The 16,746-nt window shown below is 39.8% G+C and overlaps 1 protein-coding gene and 1 long non-coding RNA gene across 2 annotated transcripts; one reads left to right on the top strand and one right to left on the bottom strand.

Annotated features, from left to right (window-relative positions):
* Nucleotides 1-9,730: 9,730 nt before the first annotated feature.
* On the bottom strand, nt 9,731-12,141 carry LOC147906611 (uncharacterized). The gene has a single exon (XM_087416318.1). The coding sequence runs from the start codon at nt 10,294-10,296 to the stop codon at nt 9,742-9,744; it is 555 nt and encodes a 184-aa protein (XP_087272444.1). The 5' UTR covers nt 10,297-12,141; the 3' UTR covers nt 9,731-9,741.
* Nucleotides 12,142-13,161: 1,020 nt separating this feature from the next.
* LOC147906610 (uncharacterized) lies at nt 13,162-16,017 on the top strand. Its single transcript, XR_015548344.1, has 2 exons — nt 13,162-14,521; nt 14,645-16,017. It is a non-coding gene; the product is annotated as an uncharacterized LOC147906610 (long non-coding RNA).
* The last annotated feature ends 729 nt before the right edge of the window (nt 16,018-16,746 follow it).

Raw genomic sequence — 16,746 nt, 5'->3', positions numbered from 1 at the left:
ACCGTAGATGTACGATTAGAATTTGAATTCAAAGAGAATGTACCTGCGAATTGCCTATTGCCTTATCATATACGACGCGTGATCGAATATAGCCCAATGTCAAATGTAGTACGCAAGATTACGTAAATTATTGTTACGTCCAAACCCTTGAAAATTTGGTCAAGGAGACAATGAGGGAGAATGGAGAGGGTATGAAGGACGGTTAGACTCAATCTCACAGGTATACGCGCGGAGGCGAACATCTGTGAGTCATACGCGCCTTTTTACTCCCGGAATGTGGGTCAACGTCCGAAGGAACGCTATGACATCTATTCCTCTGGACAGTGCGAACGTCGATCCTACTATTTGGGTCAAGGAATTTAATCCCTTTGACCCGGGACTGGACCTCGTGCGATCTCAGGTATTCGAGGGAAGTGAATGCGAGAGGTGATTTTAATAAATGACAGGGAAATATCTTATGTTACTTTATGTTTATTAACAATAAAAAGAAAATAGAAAAATGTTACATATAATAAACTTCTTCGATCCTTTTTTCATTATATAAAAATATAATTAACACCTTAAGGGTGTGTGTGTGTTGATGTATGCGTGTGTGTGTGTATAGGGGAGAAAGGGTTAGCGAGTATGGGCGGCGAGGAAAGTGTTGCAGGAGTACATCGGGATGAGGTGCTTATAAAGAACGGTGTAAGGTGTGAGATTTCCGGGGATATACACGGTGACTAGTCTGTCCCCTTCGTAGGAGGGGGACGTAAAAAATCGGAACATCCGATCCCAATCGATCGGCTCGGGATTCAGTTGAAATGAGAGGCGCGGGAGTTGATCCAAAGGAGGAAGAGGGAGTGGGAATCCTTCTTCGTGAGAAGGAGGGGGAGGGAATCGTTCCTCGAGAGGAGGAGGGGAATAACCGAGGATTTCTCGGATGGCGGGGTCGACAGGAGGAGAGGTGAGATCTAAGGGTTGTGTCTGTAATGTTGGTAAGAGATCTCGCTAAATTGCTCGTCAGTCGGTTGAGGCGGCGCGATTGTGAGTGGGACGGTTCTACCTACTCCTCCGGACATAGGGAGTTCTTCCGCGAATTTTTCGAATGGTACATATTACAAACCTACGAAGGGTTAAAATGACGTGCATGTATGTTCTTGAAAACGGACGCAAATGTATATAGGTACAGATATATGTGTTCCCATGCGGGAGGATCGACTGGAAGGAGTAGCGACTTACTGTTAGTTGCCCAAGATATCGGGTAGATTCCGGTTGATGACTTGTGGAAGGAAATCCGTCGTCTACGGAGAGCGTCAGAAAGGCAGTCGCAGTGGCATACGCTTAATGATTCCAGTGCCGATTTGCTCACAACTTCGCACTCGTATTGAACTGGCGTGATTAGCGCGGGTTTTAGTCATTTCCGCACTGCCCGCGACAATAGGTCAACTTGTGGACTGCACGTAAACTGACGCGAACCGAGTTAGTTTGATCTTTTTATTGACACTCTGCGCTTCCGCGGGAAACCTCTATTTATACCCCGAAAAAAAGGGCGTTGTGCCCTTTGTCTAGGATGTAAAAGTTAGTTGTAATGTCACGCGAGATTTACGATTTTTTTAAGTGCGATGTGGCGCCTGTTTTCTAAGATGAAATTGTTAGTCAGTCTCGGATGACAAAGCCTAGATTTTTACTATTGCGTGACTTCGGTGCATTTATAATGTCTTTTGCAATCTTGTCTCTTTTCGGACCTACATTAAGGTTGTTATTCTTTCCGTTAATTGGCATTTACGAATTTTCGCGGAGCCTGTCCGGTCCCTCTTTTCAATTCTGTCAGACCGTTATCAGAAGGCTTCGCTCGGGTCTCGCAGACGCCAACCATAGTCGCGACGTGGAGCCGAAGAAGAAACATCGTGGCGTCTGTGGGACATAACATTATCATCATCAAAAAAAGTACTCTCCCCTTCTTTTTAATATGAGATAAAATCCAAGATCCTTTGTAGTCAAGCACAGTCTCAAAAAGTCGTTCACCATGACTATTCCAAGTAGATCTGCAAGGATTTATCGTTGGAAAGAAATTTGTCATGAAGGAAGTGGCGCTGTTGAAAAAAAAGCTACTCTCTCACATTATATTTTACGTGTCCCATGTCATAGAACTTCTTGACAAAGTCAAGTCAGAAAAGTATTGCGCTTCCTGGCTGAGTGCTTATCATCATGGATTGCAATGGCAAGACGAGATGATCCCATACAGAATGGCAAAACGCCTGATTACAATGGCTGTAATTGGTACGGAAGAGAATGACGACAATAAGACTTTTATATACGTGAAAAACGTGAATGGCTGGCTGGTACACTCGATAGCGACGACTCGATAATTCGTCGAGAGACTCTGGATGCCGATTACGAAGATATAGATTCTTTACATAATCTAGATGTTACCAATACTGTACGATATAGAAAACATGTTAAGAATTGTGCGTTACAGAATGGATTTAAAATATACAACTAATTGTCGCAACGCTAGAAAAAAATACATCAAGTTTAAAAAATAAGGTATGAGATTTTTTTTAATGCATTTTAATTTCTTTCCCCTATAATTAAGAATCTATCAATAATGATAGTTGTTCAGTAGTATGTATATACAATAGTTTAATAAGTTCGATAGTTACTCAATAACAGTTTTAATAATGATTCGACAATTAGGAACGCTTGGCCACTTGTATTACTAAACATATTATCAGTTGCTCAATTAAAATTATTGCAGAGTATTAAAAAATCGTAAATACCATATCTATATAATAAAATCATGTGCAGAAGAAGAAAAGAAAAGAGAGCGCAGTGGAAGGAAGAGAAAACGCAAATAATATATAGGTATAGGATAATAAATAAGTATGGGACTGCAACAGGTGGAAGAGAGAGAACTGCATCTTACAATGAATAGGAGAGGGAGTGGACAATAATTTAAAGAGAGAACGCAATGGGTGAAAGAGAGAAGGAACAAATCCCCTCTTGCCCTCTAAACACGGACCTCGATGACTCGCTTCCCTCTCCCTCGAACCCAGCATCTATGACTTCGCTCTCCCCATCCGCGCGACACTAGAGCCATCTGCTGGTTGCTGTATCCGGGTTAGAATCGGTGCTTATATCCTTCTGTCATGTAATGCAGCATTTTCAATATATGCAACTCGTATTATAACAAGTTATACAATCAGAAAAAGTTTAATTTTTTGAATAGTTTATATTAGAAAAGAGCAATTGAAGATCAAATAAACAAAATGACACAATCATTACCGGATTTGTATTTTATAACTTGTAACACCAATGCAATTTGTCTGTATTTGCATTAAGAGCGACTCGATTAAGGTCCAGACGTTTGTGATAAATTGCACAGTTAATATTAGTATGTCAGTTATTTAACTTTGAACTGTAATGTTAAAAAATACATCAACGGTTACGTCGGTCTGACAGACCACTGTCATATTTTTGCTAATTTGTAAGTCCTTATAATGAAGAATGTACACTATGTGTAGTACGTACGTACGTACATACACACATACACATACACATTCATTTGTATATATATTCATACGTATACATATATACATACGTTCATACATATGTTTATATGTACATACGTACATACATGCATTCATGTTCATTCGTACATACGTTCATACATATAATACATATGTACATACATGCATATATATGTTCATTCATATATACATATCTGACCTATGATACATATCTGAACCGTTCGACGATTGCCTGTTCAAAGAAAAAGAAAAGCTCAGAAATACGAAAAGATCTCGATTTAACAAATTGAGATTGAGGTTTCTGAGAACCCAGTGTGTATAGTTAGGATTCAAAGTGGTTCGATAATGGTTCGATGTTTGACATTGATTCGAAAGATGTTTTTGACAATAATTCGATAGGTGTTCGATGATGGCTTGATATATGTTTGATAATTATCATAGATGTTTTGTGATTGTAATTCACTAATACTATCAACATGTGGGTATACTACATAATAGTAAAACATTTTTCTGTTGATGATTTAAGTTTAACAGATAAAAATGCATAAGTTCTTCTCGGTGAGACGTCGATGATTTAAGTTTAACAGATAAAAATGCATAAGTTCTTCTCGGTGAGACGTCGATGTATGGCAGTTGTGACGAAGGTCACGTTAGATATGATTTTGTATAAGTGTAATATAAAAATTTTTTTCTACGGAAATTCGACATGTCACAACATGTTTTGCGGTTAGATTACTCTATTGAATATGTAGAAATACAATTTTGCAGTTTCGCATAAGTCAAGAGTGCCGACTTCAGCAATATTTATCACCAATGATTATATAGTATGTAAGTTGTGCGGGACTGCACCGCGCGTAAAGATTAAAGTGAGAGGACGGCATACGGCTGATATAACGCACGAAAGTGAAAAGAATTTCGTTTCTTTGTAATTTGACTAAAGATTTACTTTAATTTTTACAACTAATTCAGTACAAATAAATGATTATCGCAAAATATTTGTTACAATCATCTTTTCCGAATTATCTTACTCAGTAGTAATAGAAAATCGTGGCGATTTTCTCGGCGGTTCTCGAAGGAATCTTCTTTACAGCGGTTTTACTTGGCGGTTTTTCACGGCAGTTTTCTACACAATATAATAGCGAGACTCTGAACACTAAGAGAGAGAGAGAGAGAGAGAGAGAGAGAGAGAGAGAGAGAGAGAGAGAGAGAGAGAAAAAGCGGCTACGATCGGCGGATATATTGCCTTCGTGGCCTGGGATTTCCTCTTGATAATGTCCAATAGAATTTTGCCACAATTGTCATTTTTGCGTGGCATTTGTTGTATATAAGATTGATTGGCGCCTCGGATTCTTTTCTAACGACTTTCGACGTAACAGTCATGCGCGATAGCAAATCCGCTCGTGGGATTGGTGGCCGCGCGTGACGTGTTTGTTGGAGCGCTGCGCTCACGCGCGTGATTGAATTGTTCTCGAACCTTCGATGGTTCGTTGCCGTTGTCTGTGTGTGTGTATAACGAATTAATTTGAAATGAAAAAAACGACAAATTGGTAGCTTTAGCGAGAATTAAGATCGTGCTAGAGATGAATTTACAGACTCATTTTATGCACACGTCCAACAACAATTAATATTAATTAAACGAAAGAATTATTACTTTTTTTTATGAATTAACGATCTCAAACAAAGTGAACATCCGTTTGATCAACAACTAGTGAACGAATTGTTTCTCAAGAGAACGTGTATGAACACATAATTATAATACATAATTTTATAATACTATTGTAGTTCCATCTATGATTGCGTTCAAGATTGAAAAGGACTTTATTGCGTAATTTACAGAATTGTACGTATATATATATATATATATATATATATATATATATATATATATAAATTCACACCGAAATATTTAACCAATAAGATCAGTTTTGATCGAATATAGGATTTCTTTTACTTAATTGATGGAATTAAAATTTATTTATCTAATTAGAGAAATTTTTGTGCGGTTTATAACGTATATATTACTCATATATATAAATGTGTGTGTGTGTGTGTATGTGTGTGTGTGTGTGTTATTTATAAACATATATATAACACGCGCGCGCGCACGTATATATTATGTGTACAAATAAGTTTCCGCCGTTTGACAAAAGACGGCGCCACTAGCAAGCTATGTGTGGCTATTGGATCACGTGCTACGCAATATGGCGCCGGTGATTGCCAACCACGGCGAAGGACGTATGGCGGGAAAACGTTAGGTTGAGAATGAGCGCTACGCACTGCTTCTGATTTTATGAGGCGTTTTAATACACACTTAATGTCTAATTAACTAAATACTAAATACAAATGTTGATTAGAAAGTAGAGACGTGATTGCGCGTGTAAAACGGCTCGGATACCGGCATCGTGTCGCGGAGTTACAATACTAGAACTATGAAAATACACTCTAAGAATTTATCTGACGACGCTAACAATTATCACAGACATGAACAGTGATCGGTATCGGTCTCGCGGAATACACAAAGTAATTCGGAACCTCAACTTCTGAGTTCTAACTTACTGACTATCGCAGAGACTTACACGAGGTCTGCACGCGGCACGCCATGACACCAGGGAGCGAATGGGAAAAGTAACGGAAAGAACGACCGTATCAGCGCCGCGACGGACGCATGCAGCGCCGCCACTGATGCTCGCAGCGCCGCAGCTAATGTTCGCAGCGCCGCAACTAACGCTCGCAACGCCGAGACTAACGCTCGCAACGCCACAGTACTCCCCTTCTAGTGTAAACGTTACAGAAAGAAATACTGGTTAAGATATCGCTAGAATGAGAATAACAAACATAAGAATAGATGAAACAAACAAAACTTGTACATATTGGTTTGCTTAGCGTACTATTGCGCGAATTACATCTTAAATCTAACAGTCTTTCGCTTTGCTGCTGGACTAGGATAAGTTTTTGGTTCACCTTGCACTGGAATGTCAGTTGAAGATACGGTGGACGGAATAGTTTCCGAGTCTTGGATTAGTACGTACGCGGACTTAAGTCTGTCGACCGTGACGTTGATGGATTTGCCGTCGATTTCAATGGCGAAGACTTGGTCCGAGATGCGCTCTAGTACTTTATGCGGTCCGGTATATGGTTGATCCAGAAGACGTCTGTTGCCTTCAACTTTGCAGAAAACGTGCGAGCAATTATATAATTCTTTGTGAAAAAATAACTTAGGTCTAATGTGATGAGAAGTTGGTCTAGGCCGCAACTTTTGCATAATTACGCGGAAATCTTCGACGAAAATTCGTGGGTCGCTCGGCATTTCTTCAGAGGAGAAAAATTCGCCTGGTACCTTGAGCGTGCCGTACACTAATTCCGCTACCGAAACGCCTAGATCTTCTTTGAGACAAGTTCTCAATCCTAGTAATACTATTGGCAGTGTGTCAGTCCATTGAGTTTCGCTGTGACACATTAATGCTGTTTTTAGGGAGCGATGCCATCGTTCGATGATGCCATTAGACTCCGGGTGGTATGCAGTTGTCTGACAACGTTTAGAGCCAATGAGTTTAGTTAATGTGTCGAACAGCTGCGCTTCAAATTGCGAGCCCTGATCGGTCGTGATCAAGCGTGGAGCTCCGAATCTGGCTACCCAGTGAGTGAAAAACATCTTCGCTACCGTGTTTGCTGTACAATCCTGTAATAGAATAGTTTCCGGCCAACGAGTAAATCGGTCAATCATTGTTAATAAATACTTGAAACTTTTGGATGGAGGTAGAGGACCGACGATGTCGATATATACATGCTCGAAACGAGTATCTGGTATTGGTATTTTGGTGGGTGTGGTGTAGTTATGACGATGAATTTTGGATTGTTGGCATGCTAGACAAGTGCGGGCCCACTCTTTAATGTCTTTAGACATGGAAGGCCATACAAATTTTTGTGCAATTTGCCGGTGAGTTGTTCTGCCGCTTGGATGCGACATTTGATGCACCATGTCGAAAACTCGCCTTCGTAGTGGTCCGGGAATGTAAGGTCTGATCTTTTGTTCTGAAGTGTCGCAGTAAATGCTGGATGCTGTTTCCGATAAGGTAAACTTTTTGAGCTTCAAAGACGTTGATGTGGATTGCTTCAATTGCTGCAATTCATCATCCGAGGCTTGAGCTTCTGCAATCTCCTGCATATCGAGACTAGTTGGCATCACGATAGTGTCGGCGCGAGATAATGCATCTGCTACGATGTTATCGGCGCCTGAAACGTAACGTACATCAGTTGTGAATTCTGAAATGAAGAGTAGATGACGAGTTTGTCTTGGCGACATTTGATCTAACTTCTTCTTGAATGCGTAAATGAGAGGTTTATGATCCGTGATAACGTGAAAATTTCGTCCCTCTAACATATATCGAAAATGTTTGATAGCCGCATAGATAGCTAATAGTTCTCTATCGTATGCACTATACTTAGTTTGTGTAGGCGTGAGTTTCCTTGAAAAGAAGCTGAGTGGTTGGAGAAATCCGTTGCTGTGCTGTTGCAATACCGCGCCGATTGCTTTGTCTGAGGCGTCTGTTTGCAACGAGAGTGTTGCATTGCTGTCTGGAAATGCGAGCGAGATGTTCCTTTACTCGTCGAAAGGATTGCTTGAGCTCAGGAGTCCACTCGATTTTCGCATTGTTGTTGCGTTTACGCCCAGAAATTATTTTTAGCAATGGTGCCTGTATACTTGCGATATCCTTAAAAATCGGTTGTAAAAATTGAGCATTTCCAGAAATCGTCGAAGTCCTTTTTCAGTGGCTGGTTCCTGGAAATCAACAATTGCTTGAACCTTTTCGGGCAAGGGCTTGATGCCTTCGGCGCTGATCACATGTCCAAGGAAGTTGACCTCTTCTGCCTGAACACGCATTTATTCGGATTGATCGCTATTCCATGCTGTTGCAGTCTACCGAACAGAATCCTTAGGTGCTCTTTGTGCTGAGTTTCGTTCTGCGAAGCGATTAGAATGTCGTCAATATAAGTAAAACAAAAATTGAGTCCTATGGTTACCCGATCCATGAATCGTTGAAAAGTTTGAGCTGCGTTACGAAGTCCGAAGGTCATGTACGGAAATTCGAAAAGCCTGAATGGTGTGATGATGGCAGTTTTCGGAATATCTGATTCGCGAACTGAAATCTGCTAATATGCGCGTACTAGATCGATCGTGGAAAATACTGTTTTACCATGAAGAAAGTGTGTGCTGTCTTGAAGAAACGGAATTGAGTAACGGTTCGGGACGGTTACCTCGTTGAGCTTGCGGTAATCCCCGCACGGACGCCAGTCGCTATTCTTCTTCTTGACCAGGTGCAGTGGGCTGGCCCAAGGGCTCTTGAAAGGCCTGCATAAACCCTGTTGCATCATATATTCGAACTCTTGCTTGGCTGCCTTAAATTTCTTCGGGCAGAGTCGTCTGGCTTTGCTTGACACCGGAGGACCTTTTGTTTCGATGACGTGTTCTACCGCATTTGCGGCTGGCTTGTGCGTAACCGATGTTCGAGTTATCTCTGGAAATTCCCTTAGTATTTCTTTGAAAGGGCAGTCGTCGGCGAAGGCTGTCAGCTTTGGTACTATCTTATAAACGAGCTGTGCGTTTACTTTGAAAAGCGTATCGCCATCGATATGCCTCTTATGCCGGATGTCAGACAGCAAATTGTAGCGCGCCAGGAAGTCCGAGCCGATTATACAGGTGTCCACTTCGGCGATGATGAAGGGCCACTGGAACACTCGGCGGAATCCCAGATCGAGCCGTAGTAGCTTCTGCCCGTACGTCGGGATGATCGTACCGTTCGCAGCATAGAGTACCTGCTTATCTAAGTGCGCAAAGTCGCGCCTTGAGGCGGGTACGGTCGAGACGTCAGCGCCCGTGTCCACCAGGAAATTGGTGCCGATGACGCGGTCTCGCACCATTAAACGGCGATTCACCGCCGCCGAACTTCCTGCCGTCGGGGATAGTTCGGCTGCTAGTTTTCCTTCTCTTTTGACGCCGTCGGCTTCCAGCTGCACGGTTGCGTACATTTGAACGCTCTGCCGCCGAAGCGTTGGTGATACCAGCACGGCTTGCTCGTGGGTTGAGACTTGGAGCGGCTTCTACGACGAGAATTATGCGAGGGCCGCGACCTGTCGCGCGATAAATGAGCTACTAGTTTAATTACTTGTTCAGTAAGCGCGGATATTTGCGAATCTCTGGTGTTAGTGTTCGTCGGCGCAACCGTTGCGACGGCTATGGCGCTGGGGCTAAGCACGTCCGTAATGCGGTCCGTAATTGCGCTAGTTCCTCCAGCTCGTGCTTGCTGGACGCTAATATCGCCTGTACCTGTTGCGGCAAGCGCTGCAGCCACAACGATTTCAGTACCTCTTCCGATGCGCCATTTTGCGCGAGATCCCGCATGCGGCGGAGCAATTGAGACGGGCGACGGTCGACCTCGTTTAACAGTTTGCGCAATTTTTTATCGGCGCTGTCCGCGAAGCTTCTCAATAACCTGTCTTTTAACACGGCGTATCTGTCCATCGCGGGCGGATTAAGTATAATATCACTAGCTTCGGTCAAGGAATCGTCATCGAGACATTGTATTACGTAATTATACCGCGTGTCGTCTACCGTTATGCCTGCGGTGAGGAATTGAGCTTCCATTTGCACGAACCAAAGATCTGGTTTTTTTTTCCAGAACGGTATGGACCTAATGCCGACTCGCGAAAGCGCGGGTATCTCGATAATACGCGATGGTACGCCGCCGTCCGGATTGCACGCCGGGGAATCGCTAGAGCCACCAGGCATGTCGGCGGTTTATTTAGATGCGCGCGTAAGGTCGAACACACGAGGTCACACACGCGCAAACAAAAACAAAAACGCCGCGCGATCACGTCGGGGTCACCAGTTTGTGGCTATTGGATCACGTGCTACGCAATATGGCGCCAGTGGTTGCCAACCACGGCGAAGGACGTATGGCGGGAAAACGTTAGGTTGAGAATGAGCGCTACGCACTGCTTCTGATTTTATGCCATGAGGCGTTTTAATACACACTTAATGCCTAATTAACTAAATACTAAATACAAATGTGATTAGAAAGTAGAGACGTGATTGCGCGTGTAAGACGGCTCGGATACCGGCATCGTGTCGCGGAGTTAATACTAGAACTATGAAAATACACTCTAAGAATTTATCTGACGACGCTAACAATTATCACAGACATGAATAGTGATCGGTATCGGTCTTGCGGAATACACAAAGTAATTCGGAACCTCAACTTCCGAGTTCTAACTTACTGACTATCGCAGAGACTTACACGAGGTCTGCACGCGGCACGCCATGACACCAGGGAGCGAATGGGAAGAGTAACGGAAAGAATGACCGTATCAGCGCCGCGACGGACGCATGCAGCGCCGCCACTGACGCTCGCAGCGCCGCAGCTAACGTTCGCAGCGCCGCAACTAACGCTCGCAGCGCCGCGACTAACGCTCGCAACGCCACATATGGTTAAAATTGTCTGATGTAAAACATTATATCGTAAGGTTGGACATCTGTCAACAACATAATCTTGAAATACTAGCGATTTTGTATCAACATCATATTTTTTTTTGTGCGAAAATGCCGAGTTTTGAGCCGAATAAGCGTCATTTGCGGGAACTTTTGATTTACTTCTTTAATTTGAAGAAATCTGCAGCTGAGGCTCATCGATTGCTTGTAGAAATATATGGTGAGGTTGCCTTAAGTGAGAGAAGTTGTCGTGAATGGTTTCAAAAATTTAAAAACTTGGTGAATTTGACGTCGAAGACAAAGAATGTAACGGAAGTGTACGAAGACGCGGAATTGGAAGCATTATTGAAGATTCGTGCCAAACGCAAAAAGAACTTGCACTTACATTTTGATTTACATCAATAAAACATTATGTATCGTTCTATCACAATAAATGCTTAATTTTTGATAAAAAACGGCGGAAATATTATTTGTACACTTAATATACAAGGTGCGTCCCAAAATTTTCCAAACTTTTTCAATAGGGATAGGTCGGGTGGCGCCATCCGTGTGTTCGATTGCGCGTTTGAAAGGTACATCCCTAGCTGACTTCCAGTAAAAATTTCATGACATTTGGTTCAGTGGAAACGAAGTTATGGCGTCTCAAGTGTCAGTATGTTGTATACATCGGTACGAGAATGAACTTCGAACAAAGAGCCAATATTAAGTTTTGTTTTAAACTTGGTAAAACATTTACCGAAACCCATAATTTGATGAAACAAGTTTATGGTGATAATTGTGTAGCCCGTGCCAGTGTTTATGAGTGGTATACGCGATTCAAGAACGGTCGTGAGGACATAAATGACGACGCACATACAGGTCGCCCAAAATCGACAATTAACGAAAATTCCATCGAAGTTTTTATGATTCCAAGGGTATTGTGCACAAAGAATTCGTTCCAGCAGGCCAAACAGTTAATGCTGTATTCTATGTAAGCGTTTTGAAGCGTTTGGTGCACCGCATTCGTCGTATTCGGCCAGAATATCGCGAAGGAGGAAGTTGGCGCTTGTTACATGATAATGCGCCATCTCACCGTTCGACACTTGTCACTGATTTTTTGACTAAAAATCACATTTTAACAATCAACCATTCCCCGTATTCGCCTGATATGGCACCTTGTGACTTCTACCTATTCGGCAAAATGCATTTGTCCATGAAAGGAAAGCGGTATGTGGACGTAGAAGACATCCAAAGGGCTTGTACCACTATTCTGAAGGACGTGCCTTTGAACGACATAAAACACTCATTTGAAATGCTTTTAGATCGTGCCAAACGTTGTATTGAGTCCGACGGGGACTACTTTGAATAAACAATTTGAATTTGAAAAAAAAAGTAAACCGTTGTTGTTTTATTTCAAAAGTTGGGAAAATTTTGGGACGCACCTTGTATATATATGTTATTTCTTGTTGAAGCTTTACTTATTAGCATTTTACATCAGAAACAAACATCTTTTATAAATAAAATTAACATTTCCTGTAATTAAATTAAGTAATTAATATTATAAGATAAATGTATAAGAAAAAAGGACTAAATTAATAATGTATAATTATATAAAATAAATTTAATTATAATTAATGTCACGAATTTACCATTGTGTCTGTAGAAAGTTTGTTATTGATCGCAATGAGACAGAACTATATTTTGCAGCAATTTAATTTTAATTCTATTGTAACAATAAATGATTGTTGTTATTAAACAATGATTTATATTATAACAATGAACGTAGACCGTGCAAGAGCGTTCAAAGAAATAATGTATTTATTTTTTAACTATTTAGGTTAACCAACAGTGTTGGTCTCTTATATCTTTAAAAAGAATTCATAATGTTTTTAACATTAAAATTACGAGTAATGAATTCTTCAAGATAATTTAGCTTCAGTAGCGAACGTTTGCACGGAAACATTGAAATATATTATTCGTTTTAGCATTTTATACTTATTCATGCATTTAGAATTACATTTTTTTTTATTACGATTTGAAGATGCATCATATCTGTAATATATTTGATGTGAAATTTATTAATTTTAAAATATAAACGTAACAAATTCTTCGGATTGAGTGAAAGAAACTCAGATCGCGATGAGAGATGTTATGATATAACCGTTTTTACATTCAATAATAAAAAATTACATCATAGCTTACGTATTTCTAAAGCATTAATTTAAAGAATCTTTAATGTAACAATATTGTAAGTAAATCTTCATTTTTTATCTATTTACATTCAGTAAACGTGACAATATTCAATAATAAAGGGATATGTGTGTCACCTCTGGAATCGATTTAAGATATCTTTGAAATATCATTAAATACAATGATATAAGGAAAATACGCTTTTTTAATACATATCTAATTTGATTGTTTGTACAAGGATTTATCATTGGAAGGAAATTTATCGTGAAGGAAATCGGTATTGAAAATTGGAGTCATTTTCTTATATTAGGTGTAGTAAAAAGAAATCCATTATTTTTCCAATAGATGGCTTTAGTAATCTGTATCTCGTCTACACGTGATACAGATTACTAAAGCCATCTCTATTGGAAAAATAATAGATTTCTTTTTACTATACATAATAACATTTTTACATATTCCATGCCATGGAATTTCTTGATAAAATCCGAAAAGGACTGCACTTCCTGGTTAAGTGATTATCATCATGGATTGTAATGGGAAGACTGGATGATCCCGTACAGCATGATGAACTGACGTCTGATTACAATGGCTGTAATTGGCGGAAGAGAATGACGACAATAAGATTCTTATATACGTGAAAAATGTAAATGGCTAGCTAGTATACTCGATAGCGACGACTCGACAATTAAGACTCTGGATGCTGATTACGAAGATATAGATATCTATATATAATCTAGAGAGATGTTACCAATACTGTACGATGTAGAAAACAGAATTGTGCATTTTAAGAATTGTGCATTACAGAATGGATTTAAAATATACAATTAATTGTCGCAACGCCAGAAAAAAATACATCAAGTTTAAAAAATAAGGTATGAGATTTTTTTAAATGCATTTTAATTTCTTTCCCCTTTCTTTGTAATTTGTAAAGAATCTATCAATAATGACCATTCAGTATTATTACGATATACTTAGTTCAATAAAGTGTTTGATATGTATTCAATAATAATAATGTGAGTGACTCATTTTCATAAGTGACTCATTTTCTTCATGTCAGGTAACTTGGAATTTCTTAAAAAGAAATGCATTCTTCGTTAACCTTTTTTAATAATGAAAGAAACGATAGACAAACAGAAAACAATATACTTATCATGATAGTCTAGATTTTTTTATTGCAAGCGTATATCCCTACTCTATATCCCCTAAATTCTAGACAGCAATAATTTTTTTTCGTTATCTCAGTAGACTCGAAGATTTCAGTCAAATCGTTTATAGTCTCTTTTAAATCAAACTCTATCAGTCGGTTAGACTATTGGTCTTGTGTACGATGAAGAATATACATAATTTCCCGAACGCTGTGAGTACATTACATGCGAAAGCTTTGATTCTTTTCAATAGAATCGGAGCATTATCAGTTACTGTGCAACGAATAAATCAGACGTTTACTAATACCATCCGGAACGCACTTGATTCATTGCAGATTAAAGTTCGCGTTGCTCAGGAACATCAGTTGTTAGGAACAATGTAAGTACAGGGTTGGCCATATTCGACGGAAAGATGTTTTTTTTTTCAATCATGGGAAACGTCGTTACTCGATCTAACATCTCTGTCAAAAGTTACAGTGTTGCCAGATCTTTCCGTCGAATATGGCCAACCCTGTACATATGTTAATGATCATAGACATTGACGTGGAGCATTGTGACTTCGCGTTAGGCTCGATATGATAGTCGGGGTGTAAGTATCAACGTGTATGAAGTTTCGTGCACTCATTTGCAGCGGTGCTCTGAGCGTGATCAAGTTCTTATTATTTTGCATGTGATAAATGCTCTATGTGCACATGAAATCTATTTTAATTTATGCTATGTATATCTTGCTATTGTATGTTCAGAGATTGTGCAGATGCTGCGATTATGCAAACAATCGATAGATGTCAATCGATAGAAGAATGTGAGAAGTATTTGAAGAGTCTGATGAACAATGCTATGGCAAATGTCGTATATTGAGCGAAAATAAGAAGGAAAATGACGATAATGGTGTAGAGAGATTTGGGATCTCGTGAAAGAATCATAAATTTATAATTGTATCATATATGTATAGAAATAAATAAGTTAATAAATATTTTTCATTCTGTTTTGTAAAAAACTGTGCTGAAATATATGTATATTTGAACTGTATATCCGGGATATGGAATTATTCGATTACCTTCCTATTATCTTTTCTTTCGTTCATCTTTCGCTCATTCCTTGGTGGTTTCATGTTACACGCGACGTTAGCATAACGTTTAACGGTGTCATCGCGCTCTCATTGAATGTTCGATTTGCACTCATTAATTCGGTAAAATAAAAATCTTAAATCTTTGCGTGCAAGAAAAGAGACAAAACGTGAGAATTGGATAGACAACGCAACGGGAGGAAGAGAGAGAAAAGGTAACAAGTATAGATAGTAAGAAATAGCGCGTTCGGTTGCTCGTCTATATTATTATATAAAATATTATTAAAATTAGTTGCTAAGTCATATCATTAAAGAAATATAAAATAGGTACCATATCTATTTAATAAAATCGTGTGCGATTGAAAGAAGAAAAGAGAACGTAAGAGAGAATACAACGGGAAGAGAGAGCGAATATTATGATAAGTATAGGGCAACTGGTGGGACAGAGAGAACTACATCCTACAACGGGAGAGAGAAGGAAAATCCTTCCCCCTTATGGTCTCCGGCGACGCGCTTTCCCCTTCCCAACGTCTGTGAGGCTTTTCCCTCTCCCTGACTTCCTCACACACACACACACACACACACACACACACACACACACACACACACACACACACACACACACACGCACACACACACACACACACACACACACACACACACACACACACACACACACACATGTACATCGTACACGTATACGCACTACATAGTGAGTTAGAATCCCTACTTTTATCCTCATATATGTATATTGATGTATATTGATGACACAGTAATGAATATTAAAATTATGATTGCATACTAAATTATATTATTGTTTGTTATTTCTTCTCCTTCTATATGAACGTTATTTTGTAATGGTAATTCTGCATTATCTGGGTCGATAGAATTTGGTACTTTATCAGATTCCTATTATAATATTAGGTGTACAAAAAAGTTCTGAGCTTTTTTTTGTAAAATTCAATCAAAACATCGTATGTAATCGTACGGAAATGGCTTGCTGCGTAACGCCAAGCTGTTCTGCAAGCTCCTTTTCAGTTTGCGCAGAGTTTATATCCAGCAGTGCTTGCAATTCGTCCGTTTCAATCTTTTCAGGGCGTCCAGCACGCGATTCATCTTTAAGACTGAAATCTCCTTTGCGAAACTTTTGATACCGTCTTTTACATGTAGCATGACTTACAGCGTTCTCTCCATATGCAGCACAAATCATTGCAGTGGCTTCAGTAGCATTTTTCTTCAGATGAAACGCGAAGTGGATGGAAAATCGAATATGCTCTTTTGTTATTGCCATCGTGAACACTACTGATTTTTGAGATTATGTGCATCAAACGCCAAATCGTATGACATTTTAGAAGGCCAAATGTTAACGCT

This window comes from Acromyrmex echinatior, unplaced genomic scaffold, assembly GCF_024713525.1.
Source record: "Acromyrmex echinatior isolate Ae372 unplaced genomic scaffold, ASM2471352v2 Scaffold20, whole genome shotgun sequence".
Lineage (NCBI taxonomy): Eukaryota > Metazoa > Arthropoda > Insecta > Hymenoptera > Formicidae > Acromyrmex > Acromyrmex echinatior.
This window is presented reverse-complemented; position numbering and strand designations above follow the sequence as displayed.

Bases quoted from the DNA above. Each gene is read 5' to 3' on its own strand.
- LOC147906611 (XM_087416318.1), bottom strand. From the start codon at position 10,296: ATGCCTGGTGGCTCTAGCGATTCCCCGGCGTGCAATCCGGACGGCGGC.